Source organism: Malania oleifera, chromosome 2 (genome assembly GCF_029873635.1).
Source record: "Malania oleifera isolate guangnan ecotype guangnan chromosome 2, ASM2987363v1, whole genome shotgun sequence".
In the NCBI taxonomy this organism is placed as follows: Eukaryota; Viridiplantae; Streptophyta; class Magnoliopsida; order Santalales; family Ximeniaceae; genus Malania; species Malania oleifera.
The window spans coordinates 67464120-67484377 of NC_080418.1; the positions used below are offsets into that span (position 1 = coordinate 67464120).

At 36.0% G+C, this 20258-nt stretch overlaps 1 protein-coding gene across 4 annotated transcripts in view; it reads left to right on the forward strand.

Annotated features, from left to right (window-relative positions):
• The first annotated feature begins 10513 nt into the window (after positions 1-10513).
• Positions 10514-20258, forward strand: part of LOC131148609 (mitotic checkpoint serine/threonine-protein kinase BUB1) — a 41968-nt gene continuing 32223 nt past the window's right edge. For all 4 annotated transcript variants that reach the window (XM_058098442.1, XM_058098441.1, XM_058098443.1 and 1 more), the window contains exons 1-4: positions 10514-10600; positions 10714-10861; positions 11005-11162; positions 11248-11338. In XM_058098442.1, coding sequence (XP_057954425.1) covers positions 10533-10600; positions 10714-10861; positions 11005-11162; positions 11248-11338 — 465 coding nt within the window. In that variant the 5' untranslated portion in view covers positions 10514-10532. The remainder of the gene's footprint in view (positions 10601-10713; positions 10862-11004; positions 11163-11247; positions 11339-20258) is intronic.

Consider the following 20258-nt stretch of genomic DNA (forward strand, 5'->3'; position numbering starts at 1 on the left):
TGGAGATTGTACATACAAACGGTATATTGATGTATAGAATGCTCTGGTATCATGCTTTATGGATGGATGTTTGGATTTTATGTTTATCGCTGCGTAGAATTCCACTGTGTTTGACAGGTGTCCCCACTACCCACGAGTTCGGGTTGACCATTTGATCTATTATGTGACATTTTATGTTAAGAAATTGAGGGACGTTACACGGCCCACGACTACCCAAATAGCATTTTGTCTATGCAACGTCGGTGGTAACCCTATAACGAAATCCATGGATATATGATCCCACTTCCACTCAAGGATGTGGAGTTGCTGCAACTGTCTCGCTAGTCTCTGGTGCTCAGTCTTTACTTGCTGGCATGTCAAACGCTGCTACACAAATTCAGCTATCTCCCTCTTCATACCACTCCACCAAAATGATTCTCGGAGGTCCTGAAACATTTTAGTGCTTCCTAAATGCAAAGTGTAAAGGGATCTATGTGCCTCCTCTAGAATAGCTTTTCTAATTTCAACATCTGCAGGTACACACAGCCTAGTACGAAACCTCAGAGCTCTATAATTTGAAATATTGAACTCCTCCCCCTGTCCGTCTTGCACTTTATCTATCAATTCTACCAATTCTGCATCATTCCTCTGGGCAACTTTAATCCTCTTCTGCAAGGTAGGCTATAACACTACGACAATAAATGCTTGGTGATCATCCTCTACTAACTCCGCATCAAGCCTCTCTAGATCCATCTAAATTAGATGCTAAATCCCCACAACTGACAATGTTGCTTCCACTGATTTCTGGCTCAAAGCATCAGCCACCACGTTTGCTTTCCCTGGGTGGTGACTGATAATGCAATCATAATCTTTAATGAACTCCAACCATCTTCTCTGCCTCATATTTAATTCTCTTTGGGTGAAAAAATACTTTAAACTTTTATGGTCAATGAAGATCTCACACCTCCCGCCATAAAGATAATGCCTCCAGATCTTTAGGGTATATATCACTGCAGCTAAATTTAAATCATGTACCGAGTAATTCTTTTCATATTCCTTAAGCTGCTGAGAAGTGTAAGTAATAACCCTCCCGTGCTACATCAACACACATTCGAGTCCCTTATGATATGCATCGTCGTATATAACAAATTCATCCTCTCTTAGTGGAATAGATAACACCAGTGCAGTGACCAACCGTTACTTCAACTCCTAGAAGCTCTACTCACACTCATCGGTCCATTCAAACCTCACATTTTTTCTCGTGCGTTGTGTCAGTGGATCTGACAATCTGGAAAAAATCATCCACAAAATGCCGGTAGTACCCTGCCAGACCTAGGAAACTCCTGATCTCCTGTACGTTCCCCGATCTCACCCAATTCACCACTGCTTCTATTTTACTCGGATCCACTGATATGTCGTCACCATAAACCACATGCTCGAGAAAAGTGACCTATCTCAGCCAGAATTCACATTTTTTGAATTTAGCGTAATTTTTTTTCCTTTCATACCTGCAGCACCAACCTCAGATGATACTCATGCTCCTCAAAACTCTTCAAGTAGATCAGTATATCATCAATACATATCACAACAAATTGGTCCAAGTACTGATGGAACACCCAATTCATTAGGTCCATAAACACTCCCGGTGTATTAATCAATCCGAATGCCATTACCAAGAATTCGTAGTGCCCATACCTAGTTCGGAAAGTTGTCTTTGACACGTCTTCTACTTTACCTTTCACCTGGTGATATCCTGACTGAAGGTCAATCTTGGAGTAGACCTGGGTCCCCTGGAGTTGATCAAATAAATCATCAATTATGGGAAAAGGATATTTATTCTTGACTATCACTTTATTTATTTCTCTATAATCAATGCACATCCTCATAGTCCGGTATTTCTTCTTCACGAACAAAATTGGTGCTCCCCAAGGCAACACGCTAGGCCTGATAAATCCTTTATCCAAAAACTCCTGCAACTGGTTTTTCAATTCTTTCAGTTCAGCTGAAGGCATTCTATAGGGTACTTTAGATATCGGTGTTGACCCTAGTAATAAATCCACTTCAAATTCAATCTCTCGATTTGGTGGTAAACCAAATAATTCCTTTAGAAAAACATCTAAAAATTCTCTGACTACTGGAATATTAACTTGTCACAATTCTTTCTTTGGCATTTCCTTCATATAAGCCACATACCCCTGACAATCACCCTGAAGCAGCCTCCTCACCTGAATAGCCGACACTAATAGTGGCAAGGTGCGCACACGTGATCCCATGAACATGAATTCCTGCTCACTTGGGGGTCTGAAGATCACTTCTTTTTTATGGCAATTAATGTTAGCGTAGTTAGTTACCAGCCAATCCATACCCAATATCACATCGAACCCCTACATGTTTAATATCACAAGATCGATTAGTAATACTTTCTCTTGAATACCCACTAGATAGTTTTTAAGTACCCTCCTACATCTCACTACTGATCCAGTCGGCATGGCTACTGAAAACTCCACATCTAATAATTATGTCTCAACCCTAGATAATTTAACATATCTCAATGACACAAAAGAATGGGTGGCACCTGAGTCAAACAAAACAACAGCTCTATATGGTAAAGCAATAAGAATACTTGTCATAACATCTTTGGCAGCCTTAACATCTCCCAACGTCAGTGTATAAACCCTCATCGAAGTTGTGTTCCTTTGTTGGCCTCCTTGGGGTGCCCGATAACCACCCTAGAATGGTCTGAGAACTGATGCGTGGGTTGACGGTCCTTGACAAGCTCGATTCATATGGCCAAGTCTCCCACACTAATAGCAGACGTTCTCTTCCATCCTATATTCACCTGTATGCCTCTGGCCACATCTAGGATAGATGGGATAAGTTTGCTCGCCCTAGAAACCACGGTGTCCCATCATTTTCCTCTGGCCTCCACTGTACCGATCTTCTCTTCATGAGCCCCAACTGAACCCGCCTGAAAACCCGGAGGCGTTGGCCTCTTCCGCTGATTCTGCATTTCATCATCCTTTAATATGCTCTCCTCTGCTACTGTGGCATTGTCTATAAGTTCATAGAAGTCCTGCAACTTTAGAACTGCCACCTGTTTAAGGATTTCCTGCTTCAAGCCCTTTTCAAACATTCTAGTTTTCTTAGCCTCATCTAGTACAATGTAAGGAGCAAAACGTGACAGCTCTATAAACTTCACCGCATATTGCTGAACTATGTGATTTCCCTGAGTCAAATTCAGAAATTCTACTACCTTAGCCTCCCTGACAGTGGCAGGAAAATATCGGTCAAAAATACCTCCCTGAACCAACTCCAGGTCATAGCCACTTGTACAGGTCTCTGCTCCTCTAATAATTTCATAGCCATCCACCATCTCTTGGCCTCGTCTGTCAACTTGTATGTAGCATTGAGGACCCTTTGCTCATCTGTGCAGTGGAGCACCATCAGTACTTTTATCAATCTCCTGCATCCAGTTCTCAGCAACTATAGGATCTGCTCCTCCTAAAAACGTCAAAGGATTCATCTTGGTAAACTTCTATATCGCACACCCCTGGGTTACAGAAGGGCCACCCTGCTCCCTGGATCTCTATGCAATCTCAGCCATAACCTGCTAATTTAAGCTACATAAAACAACATATGAATCCTCGTCGCCTATGCTAGAAGGCCCTACACCATCATCGCCACTAGCGTGAGCACTACTATCTCCAGGGTTCATCCTGCAATAATACCAATTATTTTAAGAATCCGCACCTCATAATGCTACTCTTACATTATTCTAACTAAGATATCCTCATACCACCTATCAATAATTTTAAGGTCTAGTCATATCATATGGAAATAGAAATCGATGATAGTTTACTATGGTTTTGCTGAAATCGTCACCCTAGGAAAATCACAGAAACCACCCCAAAGTTCCTGCTTCCAGACTACAGAACAAAACCCTAAATTCTCATCTTATCTTCCCAACATTAACTCACTGAAATTCTATTCTTTCTCAATTTCTATCCTTCTCAAAATTCCATTCCTATATTCTGGTATTGTTTTCCGCTGTACACTAGAGTTTACAGAACCTAACAACTTAGGCTTTGATACCAAACTGTAACAGCCCAAAAATTTCTATTTTGTTTATATATATATATACTGTGAATTTATAATACTCTAATGCCCTTGTAATATCTACTACAACGTCTCAGACCGGAGGTGGGCACTAAGGAATTCCTGTTCATAAGGTAATACACCTATGCAGCTAAAAACATAAAATCATATAACCATAATTATAATATCAGAATTCAGTATTTTTCCAAAACATATATACACATATCTCTCCAGTATTCTCCACTAGATCATCTAGGATTTACACAAAAATTCATCTCCCAACAAACACTTACCCTTTTGATAGGGCAGAATAAATATTCTCTCTATCTCCAAGCCTGATCTGCTCGTCTAGTTGGATCACCTGAAATATGTTAAATTACTAGGATGAGATAACTCTCAGTAAGACGAAATATGCTATTGCCAGTGTGTGGCAACTGGGTTTACATAAATAATATGCTGTTAATCAACTAAAACTAAGTTAGCATGTAAAGTAATATACAGGAATATTTGTTGTTTTCGGTGAATCTGTATAAATATACATAACTGTGAAAACTTCCCTAGATGGTTGTATGTCATGATTTAACCCCTCATGACAGGGTTGTGCGGCCCCGTAGGCGGGACTTAACACTAGTTGGCCTACCAGGATAAGTCAACTGAAACCTCTGTCGTTAGACCAACCGCCTCAACCCGGACTACCGGAGAGCTTGCAATCTCTCCCAAGGCACGGTCGACTACTCATAAAATCCACATACTATCTGGGATATATGGTTGCACTCTGAACTGAAATAGTTACGGCACCGTGCTCTGATATCTAATCCGTTCCATCAGGGTCTGATTCTGTATAACACTATTCTCTCTCTCTCTCTCTCTCTATATATATATATATTACTATTTTACCATGATTCTGTTTCAACTGTAATAACCATAACATTGTAATAACTGATCTGAGTATACTGTAAAAATATGAACAAACTGAATTATCTAAATAAACTATAAAATCTAAAAGTTATGGTTCTGTAATTTGTATTTCATGGTATTCTGTAAATGTTATAAATCATATTTCTGTGCGTATACTGTAAATCATGATATCTTGAAAATCGTGTAAATTTTGTATTATTCTGATATTTACTCATACCACACAATTATATAAATAAAAACCGCTGTACTGAAATCTGTATTTTTTGATAATAAAAATAATAATAATTTGTAGAATTTTCTTGCAAACACATAATTTCATACCATAAATCATCTAGAGTTCAATACCCAAAACACATATATTTTACTGATAAAAATATTTCTAAAATTGTTAGCATAGCATATTTCCCTTACCTAACTAACTGGGAGGCCTGACCTCAACTTTATCCTCACACCCACAACGTACTAAACTCAAAATCCTATAATAACAAACATTTCCTAATTCCCAACTCAAAATAGTAACTATATTCGCCTTTTCCCTAGGCCCACATATTTCTTTAATTCATAAAATTCTAAACTACTAATTATTTATCAATGATACCCGAGTTCCTAAGAAAATATCCGTTGGAATCCTCAACCCATGCTTGTTTTGTTAGGAAACCCAAACCCTAAAATCACAACACCTTAGTTTAATCAACTCAAACTTCAGTATATCTCCACCTAATACAAAATCTGGGTTCAGTATAGCTTGATAACTACAAAAACCCTAAAATAAACTTACTCTGATTTTGGGATGGTGGTTAAACTCCTCACACCAAAATTTTACTCCGCCTAAGTTGTAGAGAATCTCCTTAATATCATTGTGGTAACTTCTGATTGTTAAACCGAGGAAAAACGAGGTCGAAAACTTAGAGAGAAGGTGAGAGAACTGGATTTTTAGAGAGAGAAACAGAGAAAAGAATAATTCTCTTGCTGAAAATGCAATTTTCGACTTTATATATGTTGTTGTCCATGTGGCTTCGTCGACGAGCCACGTGTACTCGTCGACGAGCCACGTGTACTCGTAGACGAGCCACGTGTACTCGTAGACGAACTGAAGAAGGGAGTTCGTCGACGAGGATGATGAGTTCATCGACGAACCAAAGGGTCTGAATTCCCCCCCCCCCCGGTATCTCTTCATCGAAGAAACACTGAAGTTCGTCCATGAACCATACAAGGGAGTTCATAGATGAAATCAGGACATTCGTTGACGAACCCTATTTTGTCCCTTTTCGATTTTCCTTTTTCCTCCCATTTAACTCCTTTTCTCTTTATTATTTAATTGTTATTATCTTCCGTGTCTCTACATATATTATGAATACAATTGATGTTGGTATAGTATTTGAGAAAAATAATACTACTAATCAACGTGTGGTTGGATATGTGGATTCTGATTTTGTAGGTGATCTGGATAAACGTCGATCAACTACTCGATATGTTTTTACATTTTCTAATGGTCCAGTGAATTGGAGGTCTAATTTACAGTCTACCATTGCCTTGTTTACAACAGAAGCAGAGTATATGACAGTTTCAGAGGTTGTTAAGGAAGCTATTTGGTTGCAGGGTTTACTTGAAAATTTGGGAATTGTTCAGAAGCACATTTTTGTGTTCTGTGATAGTTAGAGTGCTATTCATTTAGCAAAGAACCAAGTCTATCATGCACGAATAAAGCACATCTATGTTCGGTTTTATTTTATGCGGGATATTATTGATAGAGGCAAGATATTACTTCAAAAGATTGCAACAAATGAAAATCCCGCAAATATGTTGACCAAGATTGTGACAACAATCAAGTTCTAACATTGTTTGGACTTGAACAATATCCTGCAAGTATGAATATTTTTGGAAGGTGCCGATGATGTGGAACTCCATAAAATGTTGGTGACTGAAAAATTTGTTGAATTTATCGTCAAGGTGGAGATTTGTTGTTTTTTGTCCCACATTGGTAGAAAAAGTTGTTTTGAATTTTTTCTTTGTTTGTCCTACATTGGTGAGAAGTGTTTTTTGGACTTGAGGTTGAAGTTATATAAAGAGTTCAACTCTCCAATTGCAAAACACACCTCAAAGTTGTACTTTGTCAAGAAGTAGTTGATTAATCGTCGGCGCCCGAGAACACAAGCAATTCTATACCGAACCTCATTAATTTCTTGTCTTGCTCTTTTTACTATTTTTATTATTAGTTTCTACATTACTTTAGTTTCTTATATATTCAATAGCATTAGTTGTAGTATTAGTGTTTGGCAAGTGGGGTGCCTGACATAACAGCTACAATATGTCATACACAAATGCAATGATGCAAAATGGTGGCATGAGGCCTATATGACATAGAATGCAATAGTGTGCTTTCTAAAAAAGGTAAATCAAGTAATGCTCCCTAAGTATTTAAGAAAAAATGGCATTGTTTAATCTTGGAATGATGCTTTGTGGCGCAAAGAATGATAAAATTTTTGAAATCATGATGCTTTTATTTGATAAAAATATAATTTAAAAGGAAACTCAAACCCCCAAGTTTAGAACTCTTCTTTAAAAAATTGTTTTATGCCAAAGCATGCCATACTACAAAGATCTCATGGTTGCCCACCTAGTCTTCTACAAAAGAACCTTCAATCCCATCCAAATCCTCAAATGACCCAAATCTAGTTTTGTGTATTAGACTCTTATCATAATCCAACCAAGATGTTTGAATCACATCTAGTACAAGGTACTAGCCCCCATGCTTATACGAAGATCAAAGTGTTACTTCCTCAGGGTTCTGAAAATGATATCCAACATGCAATCATATCATAAATTTGATATGATGGTGTAATGAAGATGGTGTGTATCCCATAAATAGTCAACCTTTGATCATAATGGAATTTTTAAACACGTAAAATATGATAAGCTCGGAGTCATGAAAAAATGGATATATTTGGATCAAAATTTATTATGTATAAGGTTTAACAAGGACTAAGTATCACTATCATTGGTGGTTTTTATGAAATCTTTGACCATTTCTACAAAATGTATTAACACCTACAAATTGATTTATTGAATAAGGCCTTCAAATGATGCTACTCCTTGCTCTAACTTTTACCTAGACCGCACTTGCAGGCTTTTAGCCTGACAAGCTATATTTTCTACCATCTTCTTTTTCTCTTTTCTTCTCTCATTAATTTTGAACAAACTTTTCAAGTATCATATAGGAGTTGTGACCTAAAGGTGGACTTCCAGACACGACACAAAACATAGGCTTAGGTTAGGTAAAATAAAATAACAGAAACTAAGGCTCAATTGAGTTCAAATGGTTCACCCTTTGGAACTAGCATTGTTATTGTAATTTTAACATGTTAAGGAAACATGGTTTACACCTACCTTCTTTTAGAAATAAGTTGCCTACATACCTAATATAGGAGTCTTGACGTAGTCTGGGTTGGCATTTTTTTGAACAACTCCTTTTAGATTGCCTAATTTCAATTTGATGTTCATTTCATAGTATTTTTTTTCACTTTTTTTTTCCATTACCATGGGAATATTTGGCTTTTTTCTTGTCAGCATATATTTTTCTTTCATTTGTTTCCTTTTTCGTATGCTAAAATTTTGTATTAACGATGCTAGCCCCCCCCATGCTTGAGTGATGTCGGAATATGGGATTGTAAAAAGATTTAGGTAATTGGTGACTCAATTCACATGGTTTTATACGAAAAAAATGGTTGGCCAATCGATGGCCACCTATCTTTAGTAACAACTCTTTAATATGATACAATTAAAGTTCATTAAAAATCAATTTTCAAAATATTGAACATATGAATACAACTTCAAAGGTGAATTCTTCTAATGAACATGATACTCAATGAAGATCCGAATTTATTGATAAACCAATATGATCCTTGTCCAGAGTTCAAAAAGAGACATTTCAGCTGAAATTAAGACTTCAAGGGAAGTTTTCTTTCAAATGTATATAGGTAGTAGAATAAAGGTTGTTTTTCATTCCAAGGGTTGACAGCTTATTGTTGTGAAGTCTTTGCCTCTTCTATGCCATGGTGCCATCTAGATAAAGGGAGATGATTTGGTAATGATGTGAATGAAAATTTAAAGAGTATGGATAGATATGTGATCATTACATATGTCACTTATCATTTATAAGACCCAAAATTGGAATATAACAGGCACATGAAATTAAATATAGTCTTTTATAGAAAAGGAGTGACAGAAGTACATGACGCAATCACTATCTATACATTAACTTAACTATGAAAAAAAGAAAAAAACAAAAAGGAAAGCAAAAACTAAACAAAGGCATTCTAAAACTTTTGTTACTGATGATACAGTTGAGTCTAAGGTTGCTAACTTCTACTCTAATGTGTTAGTGGTAACGTAGTTGTTTGAATTTCTCGCCATTGTAGATCTGGAGTCTATTCTCGAATGAATTTGAACTAGAGTGTAGAAGAAGATCTTAATAGTATGCTTTTTCTTAAGCACAATTTTGGGTTGAAAGGTCTTTTTTTAGAAGCAGAAATTTAAATAAGAAATTTTATTTTCTGAAAAAACAAAATCATGCATGTTTAAGATAAAATGAAGGGTTAAAAGGTAACGAATCAAAACATGGTCCTCATAGGACCATTTTTCAAGACGTTTTTATTTAATGAAACCATGAATGCTTGGTAAGGCCTAACACTTTCATTCAAGTCATTTTCTTAATTTATCTTATCAAAATTGAGTAAAGGGTAAAATTGATATTTTGTCAACTAATAAAGGTTTATGCTGCCAATAAAATTTAACCTCGGAGGGTTTTGTAATAGTTTTCAAAAACTCAGACGCTAAAGTGTCATTTTCTAAAAAGTGAGGAGGTGTTGCTGAATTTTATCCATTGCAATATAAAAATGTGAGATAGCATGGAATGATTAGAAAGGACATTAGTGCCAAAATATGGTCATTTTAATACCAAGGGATCTATTCACTAGAGAAACATAAAGTAATTTTCAATCAATTTTTTTCTTCAATCATCTTTTCAAAAGTATCATTAATTTACTTGTTATCTCATAATTACACAATTTATAAATCACGAGTTTATAAATAATTTAATAAATTGTTTTTATTGCTTGATTTAAACAAAAACTTAATAGCTCTGTATTATCATCTAAAATAGTAAATTTACACAAATCTTTTTATTCTCTAGAGTTGTGCTATTATTACAAAATATCATACTTCTACTTACCAACTACTATAGTATAGACTAAGCAGTAGATACATAAAAAGATAATATTTAGAAGGTGAGGATTGCATTTCTGTTATTTAAGGCCAGCATAGTTAATCTTCAATGAATTTTTTTCTCCAATTATCTTTCTAAAAATATCCTTCACTTGGGAGTTAGACCACAATATATTATTTTTCAAGAATGGAGTGGTGGTGCATAGTTCCTGAAACAATTATTCAAATTCAAAATTTCAAATTGTATCTTACCCCCCGCCCTTATTTTTGGAGCTAAAAGACAATATGGTTTCTTCCAAACCATTTTCACTGAGGTCATGGCTGTCATCTTCGGAGATCCCCAGAGCAGCGCCTCTGCTCAGGACCCCCTCTTGCCATGGCTCTTGTACCCTCTCTCTCTCTCTCTCTCTCTCTCTCTCTCTCTCTCTCTCTCTCTCTCTCTCTCTCTGTACACACACAGGAATGCACTAACAAATTTTCATCCTGGTGTTAATTTAGGTCAATAAAAAAGGCTCTTGATGACTTGGAACCAGGTGCCAGTTCCGGCACAGATCTCGACAAGCTTCTCTCAGACTGTATCACAACCTTCAAGCATGAACACAAGTACCGAAACGACCTCAGATTTCTCAAGATTTGGTTTCTCTACGTAATGCTCACGTTCTCTCGAAACCCTTATCATTTGGTTTTTTATTTTTATTTTTATTTTATTATAAGGCATTTTAAGTGGTTGAATTACATTCTTGTAAATCGTTTCGCATGATGGGTCATTTTTGTTTGGTTGGTCCGTAGTTGGATGGCTGTGAAAATTATGAAAGCGTTTTTAGAGAAATGGAAGAGTGTAAGATTTGTATTGGGCATTCTCTGCTCTACGAGTCGTATGCAATGTTTCTAGAAGCGAAGGGGAAGCTGCTTGATGCTCTTACAGTTTATTGGACGGGCATTTCAAGGTTCTCTTTCTCTATACGTTTCTCTAGCTGATTTTCAGTTGCCTTAAAAAAAAAACTGACGGTTTTGAGGTTACTTTGATTTCAGGAATGCGGAACCACTTGAGAGGTTGAAGAAGGCACAAGCTTTATTTCTTGATAGAATGTCTGACATTGTGAATGCTTGTTCACTTCAGAAGGTATGTTGATAGCAATATATTAGCTGTAAATAGCTTTACAGCTTTGTGTGTTCGTATTATGCATTCCTATTATCTTTTCATATGTTCACAGCACAATCAAGCCTTGTCTCGAGGCTTGTTTCCAGATGAGGCTTGCCCTAAATATTGCTTTAAGATTAGTGGGTGCCTAGAACGCCCTAAGGCACGATCCAAAGTACGAAACTCAGAAGGAAAATGCATGATACTGAAAGGTTTATGCATTTGCACTAAAGTTGAGTTGTTTGCCTTTTTTTGGTTGAGGTTTATGTATATTGAACGTACATTTCAAGTCAAATTTGGTTTTAAACTACCCAGCACCAAGTAGTGCACTAATCTCTAGCACACTTAAATTTAAATTTTTCCAAAACAACAAACATTGCATGTTGGATCAGCAACACAATTTCCACTTTGTAATGTCACAAAGATCTCTTGGCATGGTTTACTTCATTGATTGTAAGTTTGTAACTTTGTATGCTTAAAATGAACAGGAAGTAGATTGCAAATCATATTTGATATTTTTTTTTTTTTTAAATATTTATAAATTTCCATTCCCAAAAGACTTACAGCCTAATGCATTGAGGCTTCTGCGTTTACTTATAAAGGGTTAAACACCTTGCATTACACCTTTGCCTTTTAACACATTGGTTCATTTAAGTAAAATTACCATTGCTCTTATAGCTAACTTCTAATCAATGAGTTGGGACTATTTTCAAATTTCGCTGGGAATTTGTGGGTGTTCCTTGGAGAATTGGCATATTCTGTTTCACAGCCATATGTATATACATATAATCATAGTTTGATCATTGCAAAAAATGACAACTATCCTCCAAAATGGTTGTAGAAAATCAGAGTGGGGTTTCTCACATTAATGGCTAGAGGAAATTTAATTGGCCTTCTGATGCAAAAAATTAGGCAGAAACTTTGAACCCAGTAATATATGCAGCATGAAAACATTAAAACAGGGTGTTTTTGCAGAACAACACATTATACAGTTCCACACATTTTCTCAAATTTTATTGTTGCAAAAATTGCAGTTTACATATTTTCCTTGGAGTACTTAGAGAACAAGAAAGCTAGTATTTTTGGCTCTGTTTGTTTCCCTTTTAATGGGATAAGAGAAGAGCCGTAGAGACATTGATAGAATTCAATAGAAAGTTGAAAAATATGACAAACCTGAAATCTCATGAAGCAGTTAAATATGCTGGGCATATTGTGGGCATGCTGCCATGTAGGGGTGTATGAAATTGCTGAAAAACCGAAAACCATACTGAAATCAAACTGTTCAACCTTTTGGTTTTTCGGTTTCAGTTCTCTGTTTCAGTTTTGGTTTTCGCACAAGAACTGAACAGAAAAAATTAGAAAGCCAATCATTGATATTACACATAAATGATTATGTTTTTGTTTTGGTACCTATATTATTTTCCATACTCTATTATATTTTAACTCCAAATATTTGTTTATAATAATTTTTAAGAAATAATTTTTATTATTCATTATCTGCTCGGAAATGGTGGTCGGGTGGGTCCTTTGTAGGGAAGAGGAGGCTCCTCCTTTTTTTTCCTTTCCAATGTGGGATAAGGGACTGGGGGGGGGGGGGGATGTTGAGAATCAATGATCATCTTGCTGCTGCAGTGCTGCTGGCAATGCTAGCTGAGTGTTGGGACTTGGAAATTGTTGTCCCACATTGACCAAGTGAAAGTTGGATGACCCTTTTCCCTTTTGTAAAAGTCTGCCTGTGCATCCACTCTTCCACTTGGGCCTTGCATCTACATGGTGCCATGGGCTCTCTTTTTAGGCTTTTAAAAGCCTATGTTTAAGTCTTAAATTTAGTCCTCTTTGCATGGGCCTCCTTGTTTGAAGTAAATTTCTAAAGTTAAAACCGATTAAGACTGAAATTGAACTGATTTAAATGGTTTTTTGGTTCACTTAAACTGTTGGTACACAGTTAGGTTTCAATTTATGAAATAAAAAACTGATGAATAAAGTTTAGTTGTCAGATTTTGACAAAACCGAATCGAACTAAACCGATTTCACCCCTACTGCCATGTATACTGATATAAGGTTATTATGTTACAGACTTATGTAGCTGCAAATATTCTTTCCTTTGAAGTTAAGATGACATTAAAACAATGAAAAATGGGAAACCTATAGGACCAAATGAAATACCAATTGAAATTCAGGAAATATTTTGTTAACTGATAATGGAAATATTTGGTTAACTAATCTATTCAACACTATTATAAAAATAAAAAAAATGCTAGAAGAATGGAGGAAAAGTATGTTAGCACCTTTATATAAAAACGAATAATATTCAAAATTGTAAAGCTATTGTTGAATTAAGATTATGAGTTATACGATGAAATTATAGGAAATGGTAATTGAACATAGAATATGACTAGAAACGAGGATTTCAAAAAATCAATTTGGTTTTATGCTTGGAGATCAACAATAGAAGCTATTTAACTTGTGGAAAAGAAGAGGGACTTGCATATGGTTTTTATTGACCTAGAGAAAGCATATGATAGAGTACGTAGGGAAGTTTCTTTGGTAGGTCTTAGAGAAGAAGGGGGTATGTAGTTGATATATTGAAGTCATTAAAGATATGTATGATAGAGTAGTGACTAGCGTTAGGACTATAAGAGGGTGATCTAGAGATTTTCCAATCACAATAGGTGTACATCAAGGTTCCACTTTGAGTCCTTATCTTTTTACTTTAGTAATTGATGGACTTTCTAGGAATATCCAAAATGAGATTCCTTGGTGTATGTTGTTTGCAAATGATATCGTATTGATTGATGGTAGTAGGAGCAGAGTGGAACCAAGGCTAGAACTTTGGAGAGCCACATTACAATTTACGAGTTTAAGACAAGTAAGAATAAGACAGAATATATGAAATGTAATTTCAATAATGTAAGAAGTAGCAATCGAGAGAAGATTAAACTTGATAATGAAGAGATTAATAGCACTAATAGATTTAGATGTCTTGGGCCTATTATGCAAGCGGAAGGGGAAATTGAAGAAGATGTACTACATATAATTAGAATAAGTTGGGTAAAATATAGGAGTGCGTTAGGTGTGTTGTGTGATCGTAGACACCCTTAAAATTAAAAGGAAAATTTTATAGAATGACTATAAGGCCAGCTGTGCTTTACGGTTTAGAATGTTGGGTAAATAAGAAACAACATATACAAAAAGTAAAAGTTATTGAAATGTGACTGTTAAGATGGATGAGTGGTATGCCATTAAAAGATAAAGTAAGAAAAAGCATATATGCAATAATTTTGGCATAACACGGTTCAAGAGAAGATAAGGGAAAGGCGGCTTAGATGGTTTGGGCATTTGAAACGTAGATCTAGTTGAGCACCTGTGAGGAGGAGTGAGTTTGTTATTGTTGTGGCATGAAAATGGGTAGAGGTAGGCCTAAAATAACTTGGAATGAGGTAGTGAGGAATGATTTAATAGCCCTTAATCTAATAAAAGAAAATGCTCTTGATTGAGTGAATTGGCAGAAAAGAATTCATGTAGCCAACCCGACCTAGTGGGACTTAAGGCTTGTTATTGTTGTTGTTGTGCTGTTTTTTTTTTGGTTAGGTGGTTGAGGCCTAAATTTAGATATAGGGAGGTCAATTTTAAACCATTAAGATGGGGAAATTTGAGGATTAGAAACCCAAGAGTCTACACTGCCTTTTTTGGAGGTGTGTGGTGGCTAGAAATATGGTTAGAGGGGTTATGGGTGGCCTATAGGGTTTATTAGGATGTTTGGTTTTTGAATGTAAATTGTGTGTGTGGCCGGGGGGGGGGGTTATTTTCCTATCACATTGGATTCAAGGATGGGGGGTGTTACAAGGCAGGCTTTAGTATGATATTTGGTGATATGAGAAGCACTTCAAGTTTTAATAATTATATGATATAAGGATGCTCTTGTAAAGGAATTCATGGAGATGAGAGAAGGTTGGAGTCTTGAATTTGTTAGGGTATTGTGGGATTGGGTGGTGGAGGAGGCAAATAGTTTCTTGGGGTTGCTTTATGAGATAAAAATCTAGGAGGATAGGAGAGACATATTATGTGGGGAAGTTCATGTTAGAAGATTTCATTCTTAATAGTATGTATGTGTATGCTGCAAGCTTCTGAAAGTTGTTTTGGGTGTCCTTTGCCGCTATATCAAAGTGTAATTGTTTTATTCGGATGGTTGCTTGGTAGGATATTTGTCACAATCTCACGTACCTAGATATGTGAATCGCACAAAATGGAAGACTTGGAGGGGCTCTTCAATGCACATATTGATCTGTCATGGTTGAAGTGTATATGAACCATAGATTCGGTTATAAAGGTTTCATACATGTGCCATTAGTAGGACCTAAGTATCATTTTTGTATAGTTATTCAAGTGGTATTTTTGTAAATAATAGAGTATGACTCCTTTGATGTTTCCTTTTGCTAGACTAACAATGCCATAGAAATCTTGGGGCCTACCACCCAAAGTGCCACGATGGGCACAAAGCGAGTAGCCTAAGGACGGCTTAGGGGGCAAGCTTTTAGGAGGGGGGCTTTGATGGACCAAATCCACCTTGTTTTGTTTTTTCATATTGATTATGCTGTTAAGGGATATTAAAGCTTCATATGAGCAGTGTAGGATGCCACTCCATGAATGGCTTTGGCTTAGGAAACACTGACATTCTTGAACTTGAAGTGTTGGTGTAACGACTCGAAAATCTATACCATTTTTTTTTCAAATAAATAAACTTTACTATACTTTATTTTACTCTGATACCCTTAGATTATCTACTATAACATCTCAGGCCCTAAATGAGCACTGAGGAAACCCTGTTCATTTTGCACAGCTACGCAGCAGAAAACATAAAACTATACATCCATATTTACATTACCAGAATTTCATAATTCCTCAAAATATACATACACAAAAACACATCTCCTAGTAACATCCACCAAGACACTGGAAAACTACCCAAAAACACATCTCCCTGAAAACACTTACCCCTCAACCAGGGTAGTGTAACAGCCTCTCTATCGGCGAACCTGATCTGCTCGTCTAGCTGGATCGCCTGAAAAATGTTAAATCACTGGGATGAGACAATGCTCAGTAAGAGGAAATATGCTATTACTAGTGTGTGGCGACTGAATTTCATAAATACTATACTGATAATATCTGATACTGTAAAAGCTGGTAAAACATTATACAGTACAACTTGCAGTTATAGTTTAAAATACAACTGTAATATTTGAGTTCTCTACCTTTCGTACTTCTAGTATCATAATATATCAGTTGATAATGTGTAAATCTGTATACGTATACATAACTGTGATATTTACCCTGAAAAATTGTACGTCATGATTTAACCCCTCATGACAGGGTTGTGCCACACGTAGGCGGGACTTAATTCTGGTTGGCCTACCAGGATAAGTCAACTGTAACTCTACCAATCCTCAGTTCGGCCACCTCAATCCAGTCTCTGGGGAGCCTGCAATCTCTCCAGGCATGGTTGACGGAAATCTTCCACACTCTATCTGAGATGTGTGGTTGCACTCTAATTTGTAATAGCAACGGTACCGTGCTCTGCTGATATCTGAATTGAATCATTAGGGTTTGATACTATATAATACTATTTTCTATATATACATCTTACTGTTTCATCATGATTTCAAAATAACCATAACACCGAAAACTATTATGAAAATATTGTAATATCTGAGCTGTAATAACTTATCTGTAATATCTGAACTGTATAAACTGTATATCATAGTATTATGACTTTAACATTTTGGAAATCATGGTAATCTGTGCATGCTATAAAATATTTGTCTATAAAATATATCTGTCTATACATTGTAATTCATAATTCTGTATAATCTGATAATGTCTTATGCCACACAACTAAATAAATAAATATTCCATATTCTGAAAACTATATCTTGTAATATACAAATAATTTGCATACTGGATAATAATCTAAAAAACATATAATTTATTGATAAACATTTCTCAATTCCTAGTATAGCATATTTCCCTTACCTATCTGACTGGGAGGCTTGCTTCCAACTCAACCCTCACGCCCTCGGCATACCAACCTCTGAATCCTGTAATTACATATATACAGATTCCCCAAAAAATCATCATACTCACATTTTCCGAATTTGCCTATTCATGATTTCTTAAACTATAATTTACCTGGGTTCTTGGAAAATTATCTACTGGGGTCCTCAATCCATGCCAATAGGGTCCCAAAACATCCTAACCCTGAAATCATAACACCTTAATTTTTACTTCACAAAACACCAGTATATTCTCACATAACACAAAATCTGGCCTCAGTTAAATCCGGTAATACTGGAAATACCAAATAATCTACTTATCCTGAAATTGGGATGGTGCCCAAACTTCTCAAATCAACATTCTGCTCCGGTTAGGTTGTAGAGAATCTCCCCAGGATCACCATGGTAACTTCTGATTGTCGAATCGGGGAGAAACAAAGCCAAAAATCTAGAGAGAAGGTAGAGGATTAGTTTTTTAGAGAGAGAGCACGAAACGGGATGAATTTTTCTTGTTGAAAATGAATTTTTGGCTATATATAGGTGGCTGACCATGCGGCCTCGTCGACGAGCCATGACACCTCATCGACGAGTCCAAGAAGGAGGTTCGTCAACGAACACATAACCCTTGTCAACGAATTTCAGGCCTTGAAATCAACTCTTTTGGTAAGTTCTCGTTGACGAGACACGTGTCCCCGTCGATCTACCCAAGAAGACTGTTCGTCGACGAATGCTCTGTGCTCGTTGACGAGACCCTGCTGAGTCCCTCTTTGAAATTTCCTATTCTCTCCTTCATTTTATTATTTAATTGCAATAATTTCTTCGGGTCTCTATAGTTGGTGTGTGACTTGTGTTGGATACAGACACCTACTTCACACTCATCAACATGTATCTGACACATGCTTGAAATTTATTTATTTATTTATATATTTTTTGGACATGGATGAGGTACTTCCTGACACTTCTTGACATGACAACTACACCTCCAAAACACTTCATGCACCAAAATGCTGTGTTTTGTTGCCCCTTTTAATTTTGTTTACAAAACCACCAAAAAAAGAAGAAGGGAGAAGTCGAGAGACTGAGAGTTAAGAGGTTTTTTGGCATTGGAGTGGTTGAGTTTTGGAGCCTTGGCGCCACTGCGCGAGTCCTATATATTATTACCAAGACTATTTTTTTTTTAAAATAATTTCTTAACAAGCCATTTTGCTCACCATAGCTACGCCATTTAGTTGATTTTTTTTTTTTGTTATTGGATTGTTATTCTACAATATTTTGTAAAATATATAATTAATAATTTTGCATGATTTGTGCTTATATTTAATTTGAAATCAACATTACCACAATATTTGTTATCTAAGAGGAAGACAATATTTTTTACATTAATTAATTAATGTATTCTGCAGTGTTGTATGCTTATTTTTCGAAATTGTTGTATCGTTATGTCAATATTGTGTTGTATAAATGCTTCCTAGGCTTTGGCTTATGGAAGTTTGGAAGCATGTATGCTTACAGGATTGTGTTAGGGGCTGTGAGTGGCCCTCGGTGCTTGTGGGAAATGAGCACGACCTTGTAACCATTTGGGATATATAAATGGGATATATTTCCTTATCAAACAATCTAGATAAGAGTAGTCCCATCAAATAATCTTAAATCATTCAATGGATCCATGAGTGTGTTCATACTTTCGGATGAGTATAGTGGGATAAGACTTAATAGAGTCTTGTCACCTTATAGACAGCCTTCTGTTGTGATATCTAAAGTAAGCCAAGGTATAGGTGATCCTTATGGCCATGGAAATCTGCTAGCTTATGACACTTGGTTTCAAAGTATGTCACTCTTTTCTAGGGTAAAATCATTTTGACACTATTGGCATTAACTCTAAGATTGAAGCTAGAAGCATTATGCTTAGTAGATTGATCTATCTGCTATTGGTGTATATTTGTCATTCCATTCCTTTGTATTTGTTACACTATAGTATGGGTTGGCTTGCTATCGGTTTGTATTCTTATCCCATTCCTCTTTATTTTTTTACACTCAGTGTGAATTGGTTAAGTTATGCTAGTGATTTTAATTTTTTTTTTTTTTTAAGGAATATGGGATGCTTGAGAGTTGAGAATAACCTACACAGCTACACCTTAGAGGGGCACGACACAGCATTGGAGTAGGTGAGATGTGGAGTTGATCGTGCAGTTTTTGAATTTTGCGGATATAATTTGACTAGTATACAAGATGGAAGTCTCAACAATAGTGGATGAAAGTGTAGAGGCACAAATCTGTGAAAATATCACTAAAATGGTCCCTTAGGACAAGCAGATTCATGATCAAGTTCTTTGTAGATTGAGGAATTGAAGAACCATTCATTTGCTAAAGTGAAGATTGTGTTGAGTGAATCATCATTTGAAGTGCATAGCAAGTTGAATTTTGATGGGTTGGAAATTTGAGATCTTTGACAAATTATAAGCTTGAGAGTTGTTGAATAATTGGTAAAATGGAAAACCAAATCACAATGATAGGTCTCCCTCTATTTATAATATATGTCCAGCACGTATTGATGACCATATTTGTAGTGTACTAGGGCTTGTAGAAGGAACGTATCTTATGCATTTTTTTAGGGAAGAAGATTCCATATTGTTTGGTGTGGGAAAAGGTGCTTTTTATGGCTTCTTTGTGGTGTGTGGGCAATGGAAATTTTAAGGGGATGTGTTTGACAGATGTTTAGCGGGATTGGAAGTCCCTTTTAATGGCTTGATGATTTGACTTTGCTGGTTTTTTTTATAATTTATTTATTGATTTATTTTTAAATTTTTGTATTTCTTTTTTATGTTTTGGTTTTTTTTTTGAAGATTATCAGA